This window comes from Lissotriton helveticus, chromosome 5_2 (assembly GCF_964261635.1).
Source record: "Lissotriton helveticus chromosome 5_2, aLisHel1.1, whole genome shotgun sequence".
NCBI lineage: Eukaryota > Metazoa > Chordata > Amphibia > Caudata > Salamandridae > Lissotriton > Lissotriton helveticus.
Window position 1 is genome coordinate 974,254 of NC_136066.1, and position 16,215 is coordinate 990,468.

The 16,215-nt window shown below is 49.8% G+C and overlaps 1 protein-coding gene across 1 annotated transcript in view; it reads right to left on the reverse strand.

Annotated features, from left to right (window-relative positions):
- Positions 1 to 15,220, reverse strand: part of ENDOG (endonuclease G) — a 39,713-nt gene extending 24,493 nt beyond the window's left edge. Inside the window, exons 1-2 of the mRNA XM_078646570.1 lie at positions 13,603 to 15,220; positions 7,148 to 7,257 (exon numbers count right to left, since the gene is read on the reverse strand). Of these exons, the coding sequence (XP_078502696.1) occupies positions 7,148 to 7,257; positions 13,603 to 14,082 (590 nt within the window). The 5' untranslated portion in view covers positions 14,083 to 15,220. The remainder of the gene's footprint in view (positions 1 to 7,147; positions 7,258 to 13,602) is intronic.
- Positions 15,221 to 16,215: the final 995 nt, after the last annotated feature.

Here is a 16,215-nt window from a genome sequence, read left to right on the forward strand (position 1 = left end):
GGCTCTTCACAGGCAGCCCTTCCCCCTGGTGTCCCGCATCGGCTCTTCAAAGGCAGCCCTTCCCCCTGGTGTCCCGCATCGGCTCTTCAAAGGCAGCCCTTCCCCCTGGTGTCCCGCATCGGCTCTTCAAGGGCAGCCCCTCCCCCCGGTGTCCCGCATCGGCTCTTCACAGGCAGCCCTTCCCCCCGGTGCCCCGCATCGGCTCTTCAAGGGCAGCCCCTCCCCCCGGTGTCCCGCATCGGCTCTTCACAGGCAGCCCTTCCCCCCGGTGCCCCGCATCGGCTCTTCAAGGGCAGCCCTTCCCCCTGGTGCCCCGCATCGGCTCTTCAAGGGCAGCCCTTCCCCCTGGTGCCCCGCATCAGCTCTTCAAGGGCAGCCCTTCCCCCTGGTGCCCCGCATCGGCTCTTCACAGGCAGCCTCACCTTTGGATCTTGCATTTTGGAGTTAACACCCAAGTGGCCTCCTGCAGGCGAGAGGTTACCCTGCCCAGACCTGCAATCTCTCATTGTTCTCCTTCCTGACATTCATTGGTACGTCTCTCCTGAAGGGCAGAAAGCTGTTTCGTGGAGCCGGCTCCAGGTGTGCCCGGACAGGCACCGCAGTTTTAAAAGTAACAATGGGGCAGCTTTGCTAAAGCCGCACACTGGAAGAACTACAGTAATTTTGACTTGATACAAGTCGGGCTTAATGTAACGAGTTGTTTGATACCTTGGAGGGCCCACTTTATTCGCACCGTTCAGGAGGTGGCACAGCTGAGGGGTCAGCATGTAATCCTGTACTCGCAAATTGGACAAAGAAATCTTTCCACAGTAAAATGTTGTTTTGCGTGCTTTACTGTCAGGACATGCAAAGTACATGTCCTGCCTATGTTATATGTTGCACCCTGCCTTTAGGGCTCAGTAGGCCTGCCAAAGAGGTGACTTGCACACATGCAGGAACGCCGGTATACGCGAAGGAATACACTCCTTCTCTACATGACCCTGCACTCGGAGGTTATTTTGAATACTTTTTTATGGATTGGGTGCAACAGATTATTTACTAAAAGGATTGGACGTTTTTTTCTCTGAATAAACAATTGGAGCAGGACGCTTTATGAAAACTAAATATTGAGCTAGAATATAACGTCTGCTTTTCGCCTCTTTGGCTGTCTGATGAGATAAATTTTGCCCTGACGAAGTCTAGTGGTCTTGACGACCTAGACGAAACACATGTTGGCAGTGGTTGTTTTTCTTCCTTTTGTGTGAAGATTGGACTTTATCAAAGAACAAAAGAAAAAAATTTCTTATGAAGAATAAAATGAAGAGCACCTAATACATTTGGGACTTGATATTTTGAATTGATTCTATCTCTTTTAGCTCAGGATCAATTGTATGTGTTATAAGACTTGCACACATGTACGAGGAAGCTGTGGCTTTGCCATTCCTCTTAAAGGTAAAGTCGGTCTTGCAGTGCAGAACTGCTCTACCAGTCTGCACTGGGGGACTTGTTATACTTGAGGGACTTGCAAGTGGCACAATTAGAGCTGCGAGCCCTAGGGTACCAATCTAACTTACATGCCCTGGGTACCAAGATACCCTTAACTAGGGACTTACATGTAAGTTACCATTTCCAATGGGGTACAGCCAATTCAACATACACTTTAGAGGCAGGGCCTTGAGGTCTGGTTAGCGGCCTCACTCCACTCTCGGAGTCCACCCAACCTAACGGACTTGATTACAGTCTTGGAAAAGCAAAGAGGCTTTAGAAGCCAAAGACCATTTAATCTGGAAGTCCCAAAATTAAGGGCATAATATCTATCGTTCTCTGGTGCAGCAACATTAATCTGGAACTTTCTACCTACTATTTGATGTGCCACAAAAACATCACACCGCAGTGCACCTTATTCGTAATGCATTTGTTCGATCCTCGCACATCTCAAATGTTTCTCTTGTCTAGTTTTGAAATATTGTTCTATGTATGATGCACCAGCGCTACATACAGCTGTTAAACTTTACTGATGGTCCAGTTTACAGTCTAGCTGGGAATGTCTACTCCACCTGAACAGGTAGAGGGGTTCCACCTTCCTGTGTAGGCTTTATTGTCATTTCTTCATATATACCCTGAGTAGGGTTGGTCAACATAATTTATCTCAGGGTCTGTCCAGTGGATAAGAGAAGTTACCAGTTCTCCGGATGGTTGGCATCAGTCAGAGGCGGTGACCAGCTCAGGAGTCCGGAGTCCCCCAGTTTCAAAGCAGCTGCTTGACGAGGGGTTGAGATTCGCTCACTCTGCAGCACTCCTCTGAGCAGGAACTCAAGGCGGTGCAGCACCATAAAGATGCCCCTGCTTTGAAGGAAGGTTTCTGTGTGTCAGGGTTTGCAACTGGTAGTGTAGGCCCAGCCGACAGAAAGACCTTGTGGTTGCAACTTTTAACCTTCTCTGGTTTCCTTACAAACCTGAAGCAAACAGATGACAGGAGAATGTTGAACTAATCAGGTTCCGAAGCTCAAAACCGAGCGACCTGAGATAAATATAGAATGCAAAATATTATGCTACATTAAGATCAGAGCCACAGTATTTGCTTCCACAAGTGTGAAAGCCGATGTAGACAGGTAAGAATAGATGTAGACATACTAAGCTTGTACACCGCATAGAAGTAGCTGGAAGCTGTAGATCTTTCTTCGAGGCATGTAGATGTGGAGTTGAGAATAGCAAATATATATTTGCCTTCAAGATATTGTGGCTGTCGATATTTTGTCTATGAAATGTTTAAACCAGAATATTGTGTAGCTCGATATACTGATCCACAACCACCACTGCTCCTCCAGTAGAATCCACTGCCGGACATGCTCCGAGTCAATCAATCAGCCTCAGTGGCGGCCACTCCTTTAGGGCGGAGGAGCGCCGCCCCCCGCCACCACCAGTACATAAAACGCCCCCAGGACTTTCATGAGTCTTGGGGGGGCGGGTCCAGAGGGAGACATTGCTGGTGTGCACTCTTCACTGCACGAGGTGCCCCTCATGCGCAGTGAAGCTCTTGCCAGCCTCAGCTGTGTTGGGGCTGGAGAGAGCAGGCACAGGCTCCCAGTCTGCCTGAAAGCGCAAGTTGCGCTGCTCAGGCCAATCCTTAAGCTGCTCTCATGCATAAGTAGCTTCAGGATTGGCCGCAGGGCAAGCTGGGAGCCTGTGCCCAGAGCCAGAAGCAGGAAGATCTGATGCGCGGGTGACAGCGGCGGTGGCAGCATTAAGGTAAGTTTTTGTTGGTTGGGGTTATTTTTTGCCCAAACCCTCCCCACTTTCCTTCTCCGGTACACCCCCCACTTTGGCAGGGGACAGGCCGCTACTGATCAGCCTAGTGAGACAGAACTGTAATTTTTTCATTGATTTTGGGAGTTGTATGGTGCACCAGATACTTCAGAGTGCTCGACTGTGCAGTAGAGCCAATAGGAACCGATTGAAACATGACAAGTGGCTAGAATATTATTATTGTTATTGGCTTGTAGGTGCATGGCTACCTAGAGAAGGTTTCCAGGCGTTAGCCTTTGGAGAGGACAATGGAGCTGAGGGGGGTTATTTTCCCCAATACTGTGATGATAATTTGCACATTGACTTGAGCAGGCAAGTGGTTTGTACACTTCCCCAGGCACTGGGCTGTGTTCTCCTCCTGGACCATCAACAGGAGAAAGCGCCTCCTTTGCTGTGCTAATAAGAACCGCGGCAGAGGTACGGGATTTACAACGAACAACGATGGAAATCAAAATTAACCTGCTGACAGAGGTGTTTCATCATGGTCAAACCTCATCCAAACCCTCCCTTCCATTTAGTGAAGCCCTGGCGGTCACCCTTGTGGGCACCTGGTCTAACCCTTGTTCTTATCCGCCAGTGAACAGGAAGGTTGTCAGAAGCCACGGGCCACGTGCAGTTGGCAGGCAACAATGTCTTCTTGACGCAGCACCCTACAACAGAACCCTTTGTGGTTCAGGCTTCCATCAATGTAGTGAATATTTCCCAGCACTTCTCCAGGAAGAGTCAAAACAAATCTAAGCATTCCAGAAGGGGGAGGGGTGGTTACTCTGCCATTATAGTCCTCCAGTCAATCAATGCCAACTTCTTGCTGGGGAGCTATACCCAAGCTTCATGGGACATTGATGGCGAAATCTGCCAGCATTCCCCGAGGAATTTTGGGCCAACCTGGCTCAAAACATCCAGGATGGCTATGATGCTGCAAGATATATTATCAGTTCTGGACTGAACACTACACGAATGAACTGATGAAGGATCTGAAATGGATTCAGGGCAGGAAATCCTCAAGATCAGGCGAGCAGCTGCTTTCTAGACAATCTGCAGATGCTTAATCCAAGGGTCAGGGAGACCCGGATAAACAATATTGGCTTAGTCCAGTCTTGCTATAAATAGCCCGTGCACCACTCTCTTCCGAGACTCACAAGGGAGAAAGGAAAAAAGAAATTCAGAGACTGGAACAAAGCAAAACAGGTATCCATCACAAAATAAATCTGGGACTGGGAGAAAAGCTTATTATCAAATGTAACGCCCAGATTCTTAGATGCTGTAGCAGGCCGAAGTGGGGGAGGCAGAGCAGCAGACCACCGGTTATCTTGGAAAGATCCGAAACAGCAAGATTTTGGTCTTACTACATTTGAGGTTCTTTGCCGCATCCAGTCCAGTACATTAACTAAACACACTTTATTTTTTTATTTTATTTATTTTATTTTAAAGGTTTTATATAGCGCTGGCTAGACCCGGAGGTATCAGAGCGCTTTACATGAGCATCAGATCATAGTTACAGGTTACATCGTTACAAAGGTTACACAGTTCTTAGAGCATGGCAACATAGTTACTTGTAAGGTCAGGATAAACAATAAGCACAAATATGTAAGGGGAAAAGCAGGCAAGGGGAAAGATTCAGGGGAGGGGGGAAGGAGCTGGGGAAGTAGACCGGTAATGAAGGCGGAAAAGAGGAGGGGAGGGTGAAGGACTTCGCATGGAAAGAGGAGGGGAAGGGCGACGGGGACACAAACCGGTAGACGAGTCAAAGCGACGTCCAAAGTCCAGTAAGCTGTGATCCCAGGGGAAGTGGTATCACTTCTCTATCTCTGTTGCGGGAGGCTCCCTTTCCGCAGTGGACTCTCTCAGAGGGGTCTCTGAGACTCCAAGGCCTACACACTGGATCCTTCCCCAAAAAGGGGAGAGGGAGTGCTTTGGCAAGGGGTGCCATAACATACCTCAGCTGTGAGTGGCTCCCTTGGCGCAGTGGACTCTCCCAGCGGGTACGCTGAGACTCCAGAGTATAAATATTGGATCTTTCCCCAACAAGGGGAGAAGGAGTGCTTAGTCAAAGGGCACAAAGGACAGGGGGCTAGGAAGACTAGCAGACAAGGTGAGAGATTCAGGGGAGATTGGATAGGAGCTAGGGAGGTAGACAAAGGGAGAAAGAGTACTGAATGGGAACAAATTTAATTAATGAGTTATTATATAGCGCTGGCTACACCCGATAGAATCCGAGCACTTTACATGAGGGACAATAATGTTGTAAATTACATCAGTTAAAAGTTACATAAGTATCAAGAAAAGCATTTAAAGAACATAGGGGACAAGGGGAATGGAGCAGGAAGGGTAAGGGGATAGGGTAAAAGGGTAGGAGGAAGACAGGACGTAGAGACGAGGGGAAAATCTGCCTAAGGTCCGGCTGGGTAGGTGACGGCAGGGAGGGGGAGTTCACAACCCATCTTGAATTTGAATTTTAAAATATATTTGTAGAGCGCACGACTACCAAGCGGTTTCTTGGCGCTAGGGATGCAAACCCGTGGTCAGAGCAGGAAATAGGCCGCTAATGGGGGAAGGCTTGAGAGAAAAGGAAGGTTTTGAGGGCTTTTCGGAACTCTAAATAATGAGGGGAATACCTAAGGGAAAGAGGAAGAGTGTTCCAGAAAACAGGGGCGAGAATGGAGAATTTCATACCTCCCAGTTTCTTTCTCCTAAATCGAGGAACCGCGAGAAGGAGTTGGGAGGAAGAGCGCAGCTCTCTACAAGGGAGATAGGGCTTGATTTCAGAATTAATAAATGCAGGAGCCGTCCCTGCCCGGGCCTGGAAGGTGATACAGCCCATCCTAAAGAGGGAACGTTCCCGAATAGGAAGCCAGTGTAAGGCTTTGAGTAACGGGGTGACGTGATGGAATTTAGGGAGCTTATATACAAGTCGGGCGGCCTGGTTCTGAACCAGCTGAAGTCGCCGTAACTCGCAAGCAGGGATACCAGAATAAAGAACGTTGCCGTAGTCAATACGGGAGATGACCATGGCTAAGAGAATGATTTTGAGGGCAGAAAGGGAGAAGAAGCGAGAAATCTTTCGGATGGTGCGAAGAGTCATGAAGCAGGAGGAAACAACAGAACTAATCTGGGAGTGCAAGTTGAGATGGTTGTTCAATGTTATCCCTAAAGTCTTGACTGAGGAGGAGGGGACAGGAGGAGAACCCAGGGAAGAAGGCCAGAATGTGGGGTTCCAGGGACTGGAGCAACCACCTGTAAGAACCAGCTCGGTTTTATCTGGGTTTAACTTCAGGTGGTTGTAACTCATCCAGTCCCTGATGAAAATCATAATGGATTGGAAATTGTGAGTGGAGTCTGGGGAAGAGGACAAATTAAAAATAAGCTTTAGCTATATGGTAGCTCCACCGGGCATCAGCCAAATTGCTGGGTCTCCACAGTCTGGGGTAAGTTCCACAGGTTCCAAGTCCTGATGTGTAGGCAGGTTAGGGGATAGGTTCATGGTCAGGTCAATGTCCAATTGTTGTCCCAGGGAAGTAAAACAACGTGTAGGGGACCACTATGGAAGCCATCTTGGGGTCAGGCAGGAGACTGTACTGTACACTGGTACACTGGTGGGCATCCTAAGGTTAGGCATCAGGCAGTTAAAGTCAATATCCAGGACAGCGGCCGCCAGAAAATAACAAATCCAGCGTGCACACACCATCACACGCACAGACATGCACAAGCACACACCAATGTGAGCCCACACTCTCATATGCGCACTGACGCACACAGACAAGCACATAGCCAGAAACATACAAGAACACAAGCACACATGGTTCACGGTTGCCCTGGCCCTCACAGTCACTGGCCCTGGAGGAGTTGGTGACGCAGTCCTTACCTGGGTAGAAAGAGGGGTCCAGTGCAGACGTACACACTCTTATTGTGCCTGGCAAGGCTCCGGCAGTACTTCTCCAGGTTATTCCAGGCGTTCTGGTTCATGTGAGGGTCCTGCAGATAGGAAAATGAAGATACTGAGACTTATAAACCTGACGAAAGCAGCTCATGACCGCCCAGCCCACCCTGCCCCATTTTCCTTTAAGTGAGGCCCACCCTGTTCCCCATGTCCCGGCCTGCAAAGCTGTTAGTTCAGTCTGTGTGCTTTCACCTCGATCACTCCTGTTGGACTTGGCCCTTCTGGCAGGTACACCCCTGAACTTTTTGCCTTTTTAGTGTTACATAATTATAATGATTTCTGGTCTTTGGGCACTTTAGCACTGTGGCGCAGTGTAAAGTGCGCGCGCTCTCTGAGTGCGTGTGTGAGATTGGCCTGCCCTCCCATAGGAATGCATGGGGAATGTGTGTGTCCATGGTAATTCCTGATGCGTGGGGAGTGCAGGTGCGAGTTTGGTATGTGCGGACTCGTGTGATTAAATGCTGCACGATGATGTGTGCGGCGTTATTGTGTCTAGTGTGGAAGTGCCACTTCTAGAAGTTGGCCTGTCTGTGCAGTGAATGTGCTGGCTTGTGATTGGCTGGGGCTGGCTGATGTGCCAGGCTCCTGGAGTCAGGATGGGTCTGCCCCGGTGGTGAATGGGAGATCTGCATGTTGATGGCTGGGGAGGAGTGCACCTGGGACCTGAATAGGGCTGGGCTTTCCCCCCACAATGCTGGCTCCACCCCCTGTGGTGTGTCTGATGTCCCTGACCCATCCTGTGAATAGAGAGAGGGGCTGAACAAAACAAAGTGCTCAGGAACCAGTTGTATCTGGTTTGCCCCTTGCCTGCACCTTTAGACAAAGGAATTTTGTGTATAAAAAGAGGCTGTGACCTCTTGTAAAAGGTTCTTGTTTTCCTGACTAGAATCTACCAAGGGCGTGCTGCTGCTGGGGCCCAGGGGAAGGCTTGCCTCCCTGAGCCCTGCCCAGCCCCTGGATTGCTGAGGGACTTCTTTTGGACCCTTCTGCCTTGCCTGGGTGGACTGGAGGACTTTTTCTTTGTTAGGAGCTGCCTGCTCCCCTTTCCCTACCCCAGGATTCCTTCTTTACCTAGGAGGACCTTGTTGCTGGGGCCCTAGCTGCTTAAGGGGTCATTCCTTAGGGCCCTGATGCTGTCTGTGCCCCCAGCGCCTTGAGAGCGCTTTATTTTCCATTACTGGTCAGAGCGCTGTCGTTTTCCCTCTAAGGGAAGCGCTCCTCATTTTTACCTTATTTTAATTACGGGTGCCCACCCCGCTTATGTGCTCCTTAGCGAGTGCCCACCTGGCTTATACATTTTAAATTGCTAATCGAGGGTGCCCACCCCTCGTTATTGCCCACTCAAATCACAGCCGCGGCCCTCGCTCCGCACACAGGAAGTCAGGCACCGTCGTGCCTGACTTGGGGCGGGACTTCCGGCTCTGAAGGGAAGTCCCGCGCGCAGCCGCACTCTGATTGGGGGAGCACGGGAAAGAAGAAGTCCCACGAAGGAAAAGCTGCCCGGAGCTGCCCAGGGCTCTTCGCGAAGTCCCGGCCCATGAGGAAAGAGGACCGGGTGAGGCAGGGCGCCTTTGCGAAGGCGGTGCTCCCAGAAGGGTTCCAGGCACATTGCCGGTGCCTGCCCCGCCAGCCGATGAAGAGAGCCTCCCCCCGCGCTGAGAGCCGATAAGTTGAGACGGCTGGGGCGGGGGGTGGGGGGGTGAGGCTAGATGTGCTCCCGAGGCGCCAGAGTGGTGTCCTTCTTCAGAGCAGCCCCCGATGGCAGCGGGCCGCTCCACCAATGGCCCTTTGGTAGTTTAAAGGGCCCCGGGGGGGGGGGTCCCGTGTCCTCCAGAGCCATGCATGGCGCCAACGATGACCCAATGATTCCAAAAGCCCCAGTGGGGGGGCCAGAGGGGCCTGTGTTCTAGCCCCTGAGGGCCCCCGTAGTCCCAGAGCCTAGAGGGCTCCCCATGTTTTGCGCAGTTTTATTTCTAGAGCCAGAGGGCTCCCAGCTGTGGCGCAATTTGTTCAGAGGGCCAGTGAGGACCCATGCCCCAGTTTTGAGTTCACAGCTGCCCAGCAAGTAGTGGGCAGCTGCACCGTTTAGGTTTTTTCTTTCCTAGGGACATGTACTTTGGACTCAGGAGTGAGTCGCACTCCTTCATCCCTACATTGGCCTTCCCCAGCTGCGCAGCACTTAGTGCCAGCTGCAGCATTTAGGCCCTGTTCTGTCCCTGTCCTCAGCTGCCCAGCAAGTAGTGGGCAGCTACTACGTTTAGGTTTTTGGCGCAGTGGCGCAACCTGGACTTTGTTGTGAGTTATGTGCTTCTTAGGGTGCTAGGAAATGTACTGTGAGTTGTATGTTTTGCGCACCCTGTGTTCTGGTACCTCTGAATATGTTTTTATGCATCATGTACAAAGTTGCTTTTCTACACCGCTGAATGTGTTTTATGCATCATGTGTTTAACCGACACCGCTGAATGTGTTTTATGCGTCATTTGTCTTCCTTACACCGCTGAATGTGTTTTATGCGTCATGTGTATTACCGACACCGCTGAATGTGTTTTATGCATCATGTGTTTTACCTACACCGCTGAATGTGTTTTATGCGTCATGTGTCTTACCTACACCGCTGAATGTGTTTTTATGCATCATGTGTGAAGCTCTGCTTGTTCTATGTTCTATGTTCTAGTTCTACCAAGTGCTTATTCCTGACAGTGGTCCGTGTGGCCCTGTCCTGTGTACATATAATCCCTTGTAAATCTTGCCCGTGCCAGTTGGCACTATGTATATCCTGTGATTCTGATTCTGATGTGTTTTGATAATACAAAGGCTATTTTTATATAACCTTGTGTGGAGTTCCTTTTGTGGGGGGCCTTGGATGTTGTTGCTGGTGGGTGCGTGCGCAAATGCTTTACACATCGCCTCGGAGATAAGCCTGACTGCTCGTGCCAAGTTTCCCAAGAGGGTGAGCAGGGGTTATCTTGGCGGGTGACTTCCTTGCCCTGACTTAGAATGGTGGTTTCTGCCTGACTTTGGCGCAAGCCTTAGCCAACCAGAAATCCCATTTCTAACAACTCCCTTGCCCCGCTTTATGTTTGAGCTGCTTGCAATATTCACACCAGATGCTCTGAAGTTGTAGAAAGGAGTCTGGGTGCAACCTCTGGAAACATTGGATTTGCTCCTGAAGCAGTAAGAGAGAGAGGTATGTGTCATGCAATGTGGGCTGCGCTGTACTTCAGCCTTCACGCAGAGCTCCATAGCCATGTTCAGGCCACAAAGCACTTTGGTGGTGATCAGGCAGCTGGAAGCTCTTCCAAATGGCATGGATGGAAGAGTGTGGCCTTTGTAAGAAGCATTGGTTTAGAGATGTTCTTCAAACAGGACACACCAACCATATAGCTATACCAAAGCAAGAAGCAGTCAGGAGTCGGGTATGAACGGTTGCAGGCCTGCACACAGTTAGATACAGTTTTCTTAGGCATGCTCGTCGCAAAGAATTCTGTGATTGGAAATAGCCGGCGCTCTGTGAAAATTGAAGTAGTATTCAAGTATTCTTGCAGGAATGCTGCATTTACTGCAGGTTGTGTGGCTGGGTGATAAGAGCTTGCAGTCCTACTGCACAGGCTGTATGTGTCCTTGTACGCTCAAGCCTGCACCCTTCTGCCTGTGCTACATCCATTATGGGTGCATGTGTGTGTAGCATGCATTGACTTGTGGGAATCCTGTGATATTCTGTGTGTGCGAGGGAAGCTTGCACTGCCAATGCCCAGTGTAACTCACTGAAGCTCGGGAGAACCTTTTTACTATACAAATTCAAAATAGATGGGAATTACCAATTTGGGATTCAACTTGAATTGTATTTCCTCTGGAAAGTGGACATGAAGCCTGCAAAGCGGCAGCACCAATTATTCATCCATCTGCTTGTTATGATCCCGGAACCCTGAGCACAACATCCTGTGCGTTGTACGTGTGTGCTAAACGTGATAGTGTGCGTTTCACAAGTGATATAGGAGAGTCAGTGCTAGTGCCAATACAAATCTGGGAGGTTTGGGGGCGTTCTGAAAGCATAAGCTGCATCCATAGACCTACCTCAATCTCTGAACATGGAAAGAGAGAACCGGGGGGGCACTAAAGACAGGTAGAGGCCCAGACAGCAGCGGCTGCTAGAGCACAAAGACTTGCACCCTTGAATCGGGTATTCGTTTATTATTGAGTATGTACTGTAATTCTCTGTTTTCTGTGTAATAAAAGTTCTTGTCTTTTCTACAAAGAGAAGCACTGGTCTGGACGTTGATCCTGTTGCGCTGCTGGTGGGATGGTATTGATTATGGAGCCTGAGCAACCCTCACACTAACCTCCTGAGAAGCCTGTGACTGCTCGACATTGCTACTACTGAGAGTCAATTCAATTTCAAAGCTTTTATTCGATTTGTAAGTACAAATCATACAAGCAAAACTTATGATACAAATCGTTACATTAAAATTATTATAGGAAGGCAAAGATATACAAGAGAGCTCGGGAAAATTTCATATGAGGAGAGAACGAATAATAACAACACTAAACATCAGTTCATAATGCTCGACATTGCTACTACTGAGAGTCAAGTAATGAAAGAGTTCTGTTTAGCTCACTTTGCCGAGCCATAGTAAGGCAGGACTTGGAACAACATTGGTAAAAGGCCTCAATCCCACTGGTGTGGCCCAGTAGCCCGTGCTATGACAAAAGCAAGAGTATGCAGTCCTTAAAGAGGACGGGGAGGACTTACCCGCGTCTGGCCGTCACCCTTAAGAGTAGCTGAGGATCCGCTGGTCCTATAATAATAATAATAATCCACATGTGTAAAGCGCACAATCACCCGTTAGGGTCTCTAGGCGCTGGGGGCCGTCGGGAAGATTAAGCAAGCTATTGCCCAGAGTCACATGGTGCTGGGCTAACCTGCCGCCGGTGCCAGGGATCGAACCGTGGTCCCCAGCTTCTGGAGTCAGTCGCCCTGGCCGCGGCGCCACACCTCTTCCTCGTCCTAAAGAAATGCCAAGATCCAACTGGACGATTTAGGGCATGAAACACGTCGATCACCCCTCCTCCCCTTCCTCTTTCCACCTTCACCCCACACACTACACCCTGAGCTGAAGCAGGTATAATTTCCCCTCTTCAGCCACGACTGTTTAGTCGGTTGTTTCCATTCATAGCATAGGAACACAGATCGTTTTTGGGAAGTCGCATTGCTATGTATAACTACACTTTCCTCTACCCATCGCTACTCACTACACATATGCCCCACCACCCCCTTTCAGTTTCACATCGGTAAATAGAGATCTCCAGCAAAGAGCCACCTGCAGGTCCCGTTGGACATTGCAGCGCCAGCCCAACGAGGAGCTGCCCAATGATGAAGCAGGACGCCTTTCTGGGTGTGTGAGGGCTCTTGCTTCTAATTGGAGCTACTCCCCCTTCACCTTTACTTTTCCTTACAAACACCTGGCACCTTCAACTCGACCCCCCCCCCTTCCCTCCTCCCTTTCCTCTCTCCTCCTTAGGAAGGGCACACTCTTGCTTTTGTCATAGCAACCTGGGGCCTGTATGCTGAACCTCCAAAGCCTCTGTCCCTCCTTTGGAAGACCAGTAGCCCGTGCGGCCATCCGGCCTCTTAAACAGGGTCTGACACAAGGCGTCTGTGGAAAGTTGTCTGAATCTCTAGTCGTCAAGATTAAAAGGTAAATAGGAGAATTGTGTGCGTCAAGCATAGACGTAAGTAGGAGGATGCCAGTTTATTAACCTGAGAACACAAAACTGGGGGTCTGCAAAGAGGACTCTGTGGGAGGTTATTCTAGTTGGGTGAGCCGGAAATTATCGGACAGAGCATGAGAAAAATAGTGGCAAGAAATTAATGAGATCTTTATCTTGTCAATGTTGAGGGAATTCTTACTCATCCAGTCCCGTGTGCAGTTCATGAAATTCGCCAACGGCTGCTGGCAATTTTCATCTAAAAAATTAGAATATGGGTGTCGTCTGCGTAGCAGATAAGAAGAGCCATCCAACATACATAGATGTTATAGAGTGTGGGGCTTAGGGAGAGCCCCTGTGGGACTCTATCCTTGTGTACACTGCAAAACTAACCTAAAAGTTAAACCCAGTGCAGAACTTATATTTACATCCTGAATTACTTGGTTAATTGTGTGGAGAAACTACTCCTCAAACTACAGCCTTTCCTTTCCCTAAAGAAAAAAAGCGCTTTCCAACTCCTCATCGATGAGTAGAAAAAAGGTCTGGTAGAGGTACTTCAGTACTCTTTAAATGCAGGCTATGCATGGCTCCTGGAAGTACTGAGACCAGTCAGAAACTGTACTCTGCTTCACCCCAACACTGCAAGAAGGACTAAGAGGATCTGCGACCAATACCTGTGGTGCCACATTGCTCAAGTAGAAGGTCTCATCCATAGCCTTCTGGCTGCACTTGTGGTTACCGGCGGCTGCCAAGTGCCCCCTGTCCAAGCCGCTACCCTTGAAGTCAGCATTGGTGGCCCGGTGGTAGACATGTATGGTATTGTCCTCCTGGAATTCACAGGCCTTGCGGGTGGAAGACCCTTGAAGCCGCTCTGTGTCCAGCCTCTCGATGACCCATGCAGCGCCTCGAAGCCGAGGGTCGTATGCCAGTGCATAACCCTCACGACTTCGCACTTGGGAAAGGCCTCCAGGGAAGCCATACTTCATGAGGCTAGTAGCCCCAGGGACCAGCTCAGTGGCAGCCTGGACAGTCAAGAGTCTTGGCTCAGGGTTAGCCCAGTTCCGCCAGCTCACAGCTCCAGCTCCCAGGCCTGCCCCAATGGCTACAGATACAGCGGAGAGCAGCACCGCCCTGCCACCCCGGAGCCCATGCATCTCTGTAACCTTCACAGATCCCCAGGTAGAGAATTCAGAGCCCCTAAAACATAAAGCTTACACTGCAGGTAAATCCCACCACACAATGTGAGGCTTGTGGCCACAATCTTGCAGTACTACACCTAGAACAAAGTGCAATATTGTCAGCATGCACCCAAAGCGAAGCACTACACCACCCAAAAATCACTGCAGTCAACTGCAAAAACGACACCGTGTACTGAACCTGTCTACGCCTAGAAACCCCTGCAAACTGCAATGTTATCAGCATGAACCCAGAGCTCAGCTCTACACCAGCTAAAAATCACTGCATTGAACTGCAAACACTAAACCCTATACCCAGCCTGTCTATGCATGGAACCCCTTTCAAACTGCATAATTATCAGCATGAACCCAGAGTTCAGCTCTACAGCACCACAAACTGCAATGTTCAGCTCTACCACATACAAAAATCAGAGCACTGAACTGCAAAAACTACACTCTGTACCCAGCCTGCCTACACCTAGAAATCACTGCAGAAAGATCAGCAAGCACCCAAAGCACTGCTCTACACCAGCACAAACTGCAATGTTCAGCTCTACCACCTAAAAATCAATGCACTGAACTGCAAAAACTACACTCTGTACCCAGCCTGTCTACACCTAGAAACCACTGCAAACTGCAGTAAGATCAGCAAACACCCAGAGCTCAGCTCTAATCCACCTAAAAATCAATGCACTGAACTGCAGACCCAGCCCTAGGAAGCTCTGACCCGGCCCCAGCTGCTCCTACTCTACACTGGGCCTGGCTGCAGCGCTCCCAATCCCAGCTCCAGTGCTGCGAGGCGTGTGACCCTGGGCACCGCAAGCTCAGCCGCTGCAGGGACCTAGAGGGCGGCCTGGGGCCGACTTCCATTCCCGATCCAAGATGGCCACCGTCGGACCTCTCCGGAGAGGTCGCTGCGCGGCGAGTCCTACTTCCATTCCCGATCCAAGATGGCCGCCACATGACCTCTCCGAGAGGTCGCTGCGCGGCGAGTCCTACTTCCATTCCTGATCCAACATGGCCGCCATCTGACCGCTCCTGAGAGGTCACGGCGAGTCCTACCTCTAGGGTTACAGCGGGCCCAAGCTGCTAAAAGCGCCCTGCTTGAAATACCTGCGCATGCGTGGAGGGGCGTCGGCGGCTACGTCACTTGGGCGAGGTTTAGTAGGGGGCGGGGCATTATGTGGGCTTGTGCGGAGGGGCCAATCAGGGACGGGGCCTGGCCCCTTCAGCCCCAGGGCCCCGCCCCAACCCCTCAGAAGGCCGGAAGTAAAATATCTGCCCAGGATTTTTTTTATTTATTTATTTATTTATGCGTTTTTCTATAGCGCGGACTTTACCCGAAGGTGTCAGAGCGCTTCACAAAAGGAACAGAAAAGAAACATAATGAGAGAACACTACAAAAGCATACGTTACGTTACATAAAGTAATAGTGACATTTGTGATCAAACAATATACATGAGGTAATAAAAATTGTGAGCAACCAAAAATACATGAGGTAGTGAAGATAATAGTGACAATTGTGAGCAAACAGAATACATGAGGTAGTAAAAAGTGCACAGGAGGAAAAAGTGACAAGTGTGCAGTTATAAGAGAAAACAAAGTATCATTTGAGGTGTAATACTGCAAAAGGTGCTAGACACTCAGGCACAAGAACAAGCGCTACGTAGGCAAAAGTGGCACTTGTGCAAGTATCAAAGGTAAAAACATGTGAGAGGTAGCAGCCGTGTGTTACAAGGGCAGAGTGGTGTGTGCATGTTACACAAGGGCACCAAACACAAGTACATGGAAAATACTCCAAAGAGGCAGACACTCCAACCACAAGAACACACTGGGAAGGCACTTCCATGGTCGTGGAAAATATCAGTAGTGGGAAGTCTTCCTCCAAATAGCAAGAGGACGTGAATTACATTTGGAAGTGTCTCTGAAGGAGGAGAACTTTGAGGTCCCTTTTGAAGGCCTGGGAGGAGGTGGTGGTGGTCCGGAGCTGAGGCGGAAAGGAGTTCCAGATTCTCACTGCGTTGCCTGAAAAGGATTGGGACATCGATCTCTCCTTCTTGAAAGTGGGAGGTTCAAGTAGAAGATTCTCCGCATTGCGTGAAAGTCTAGAGC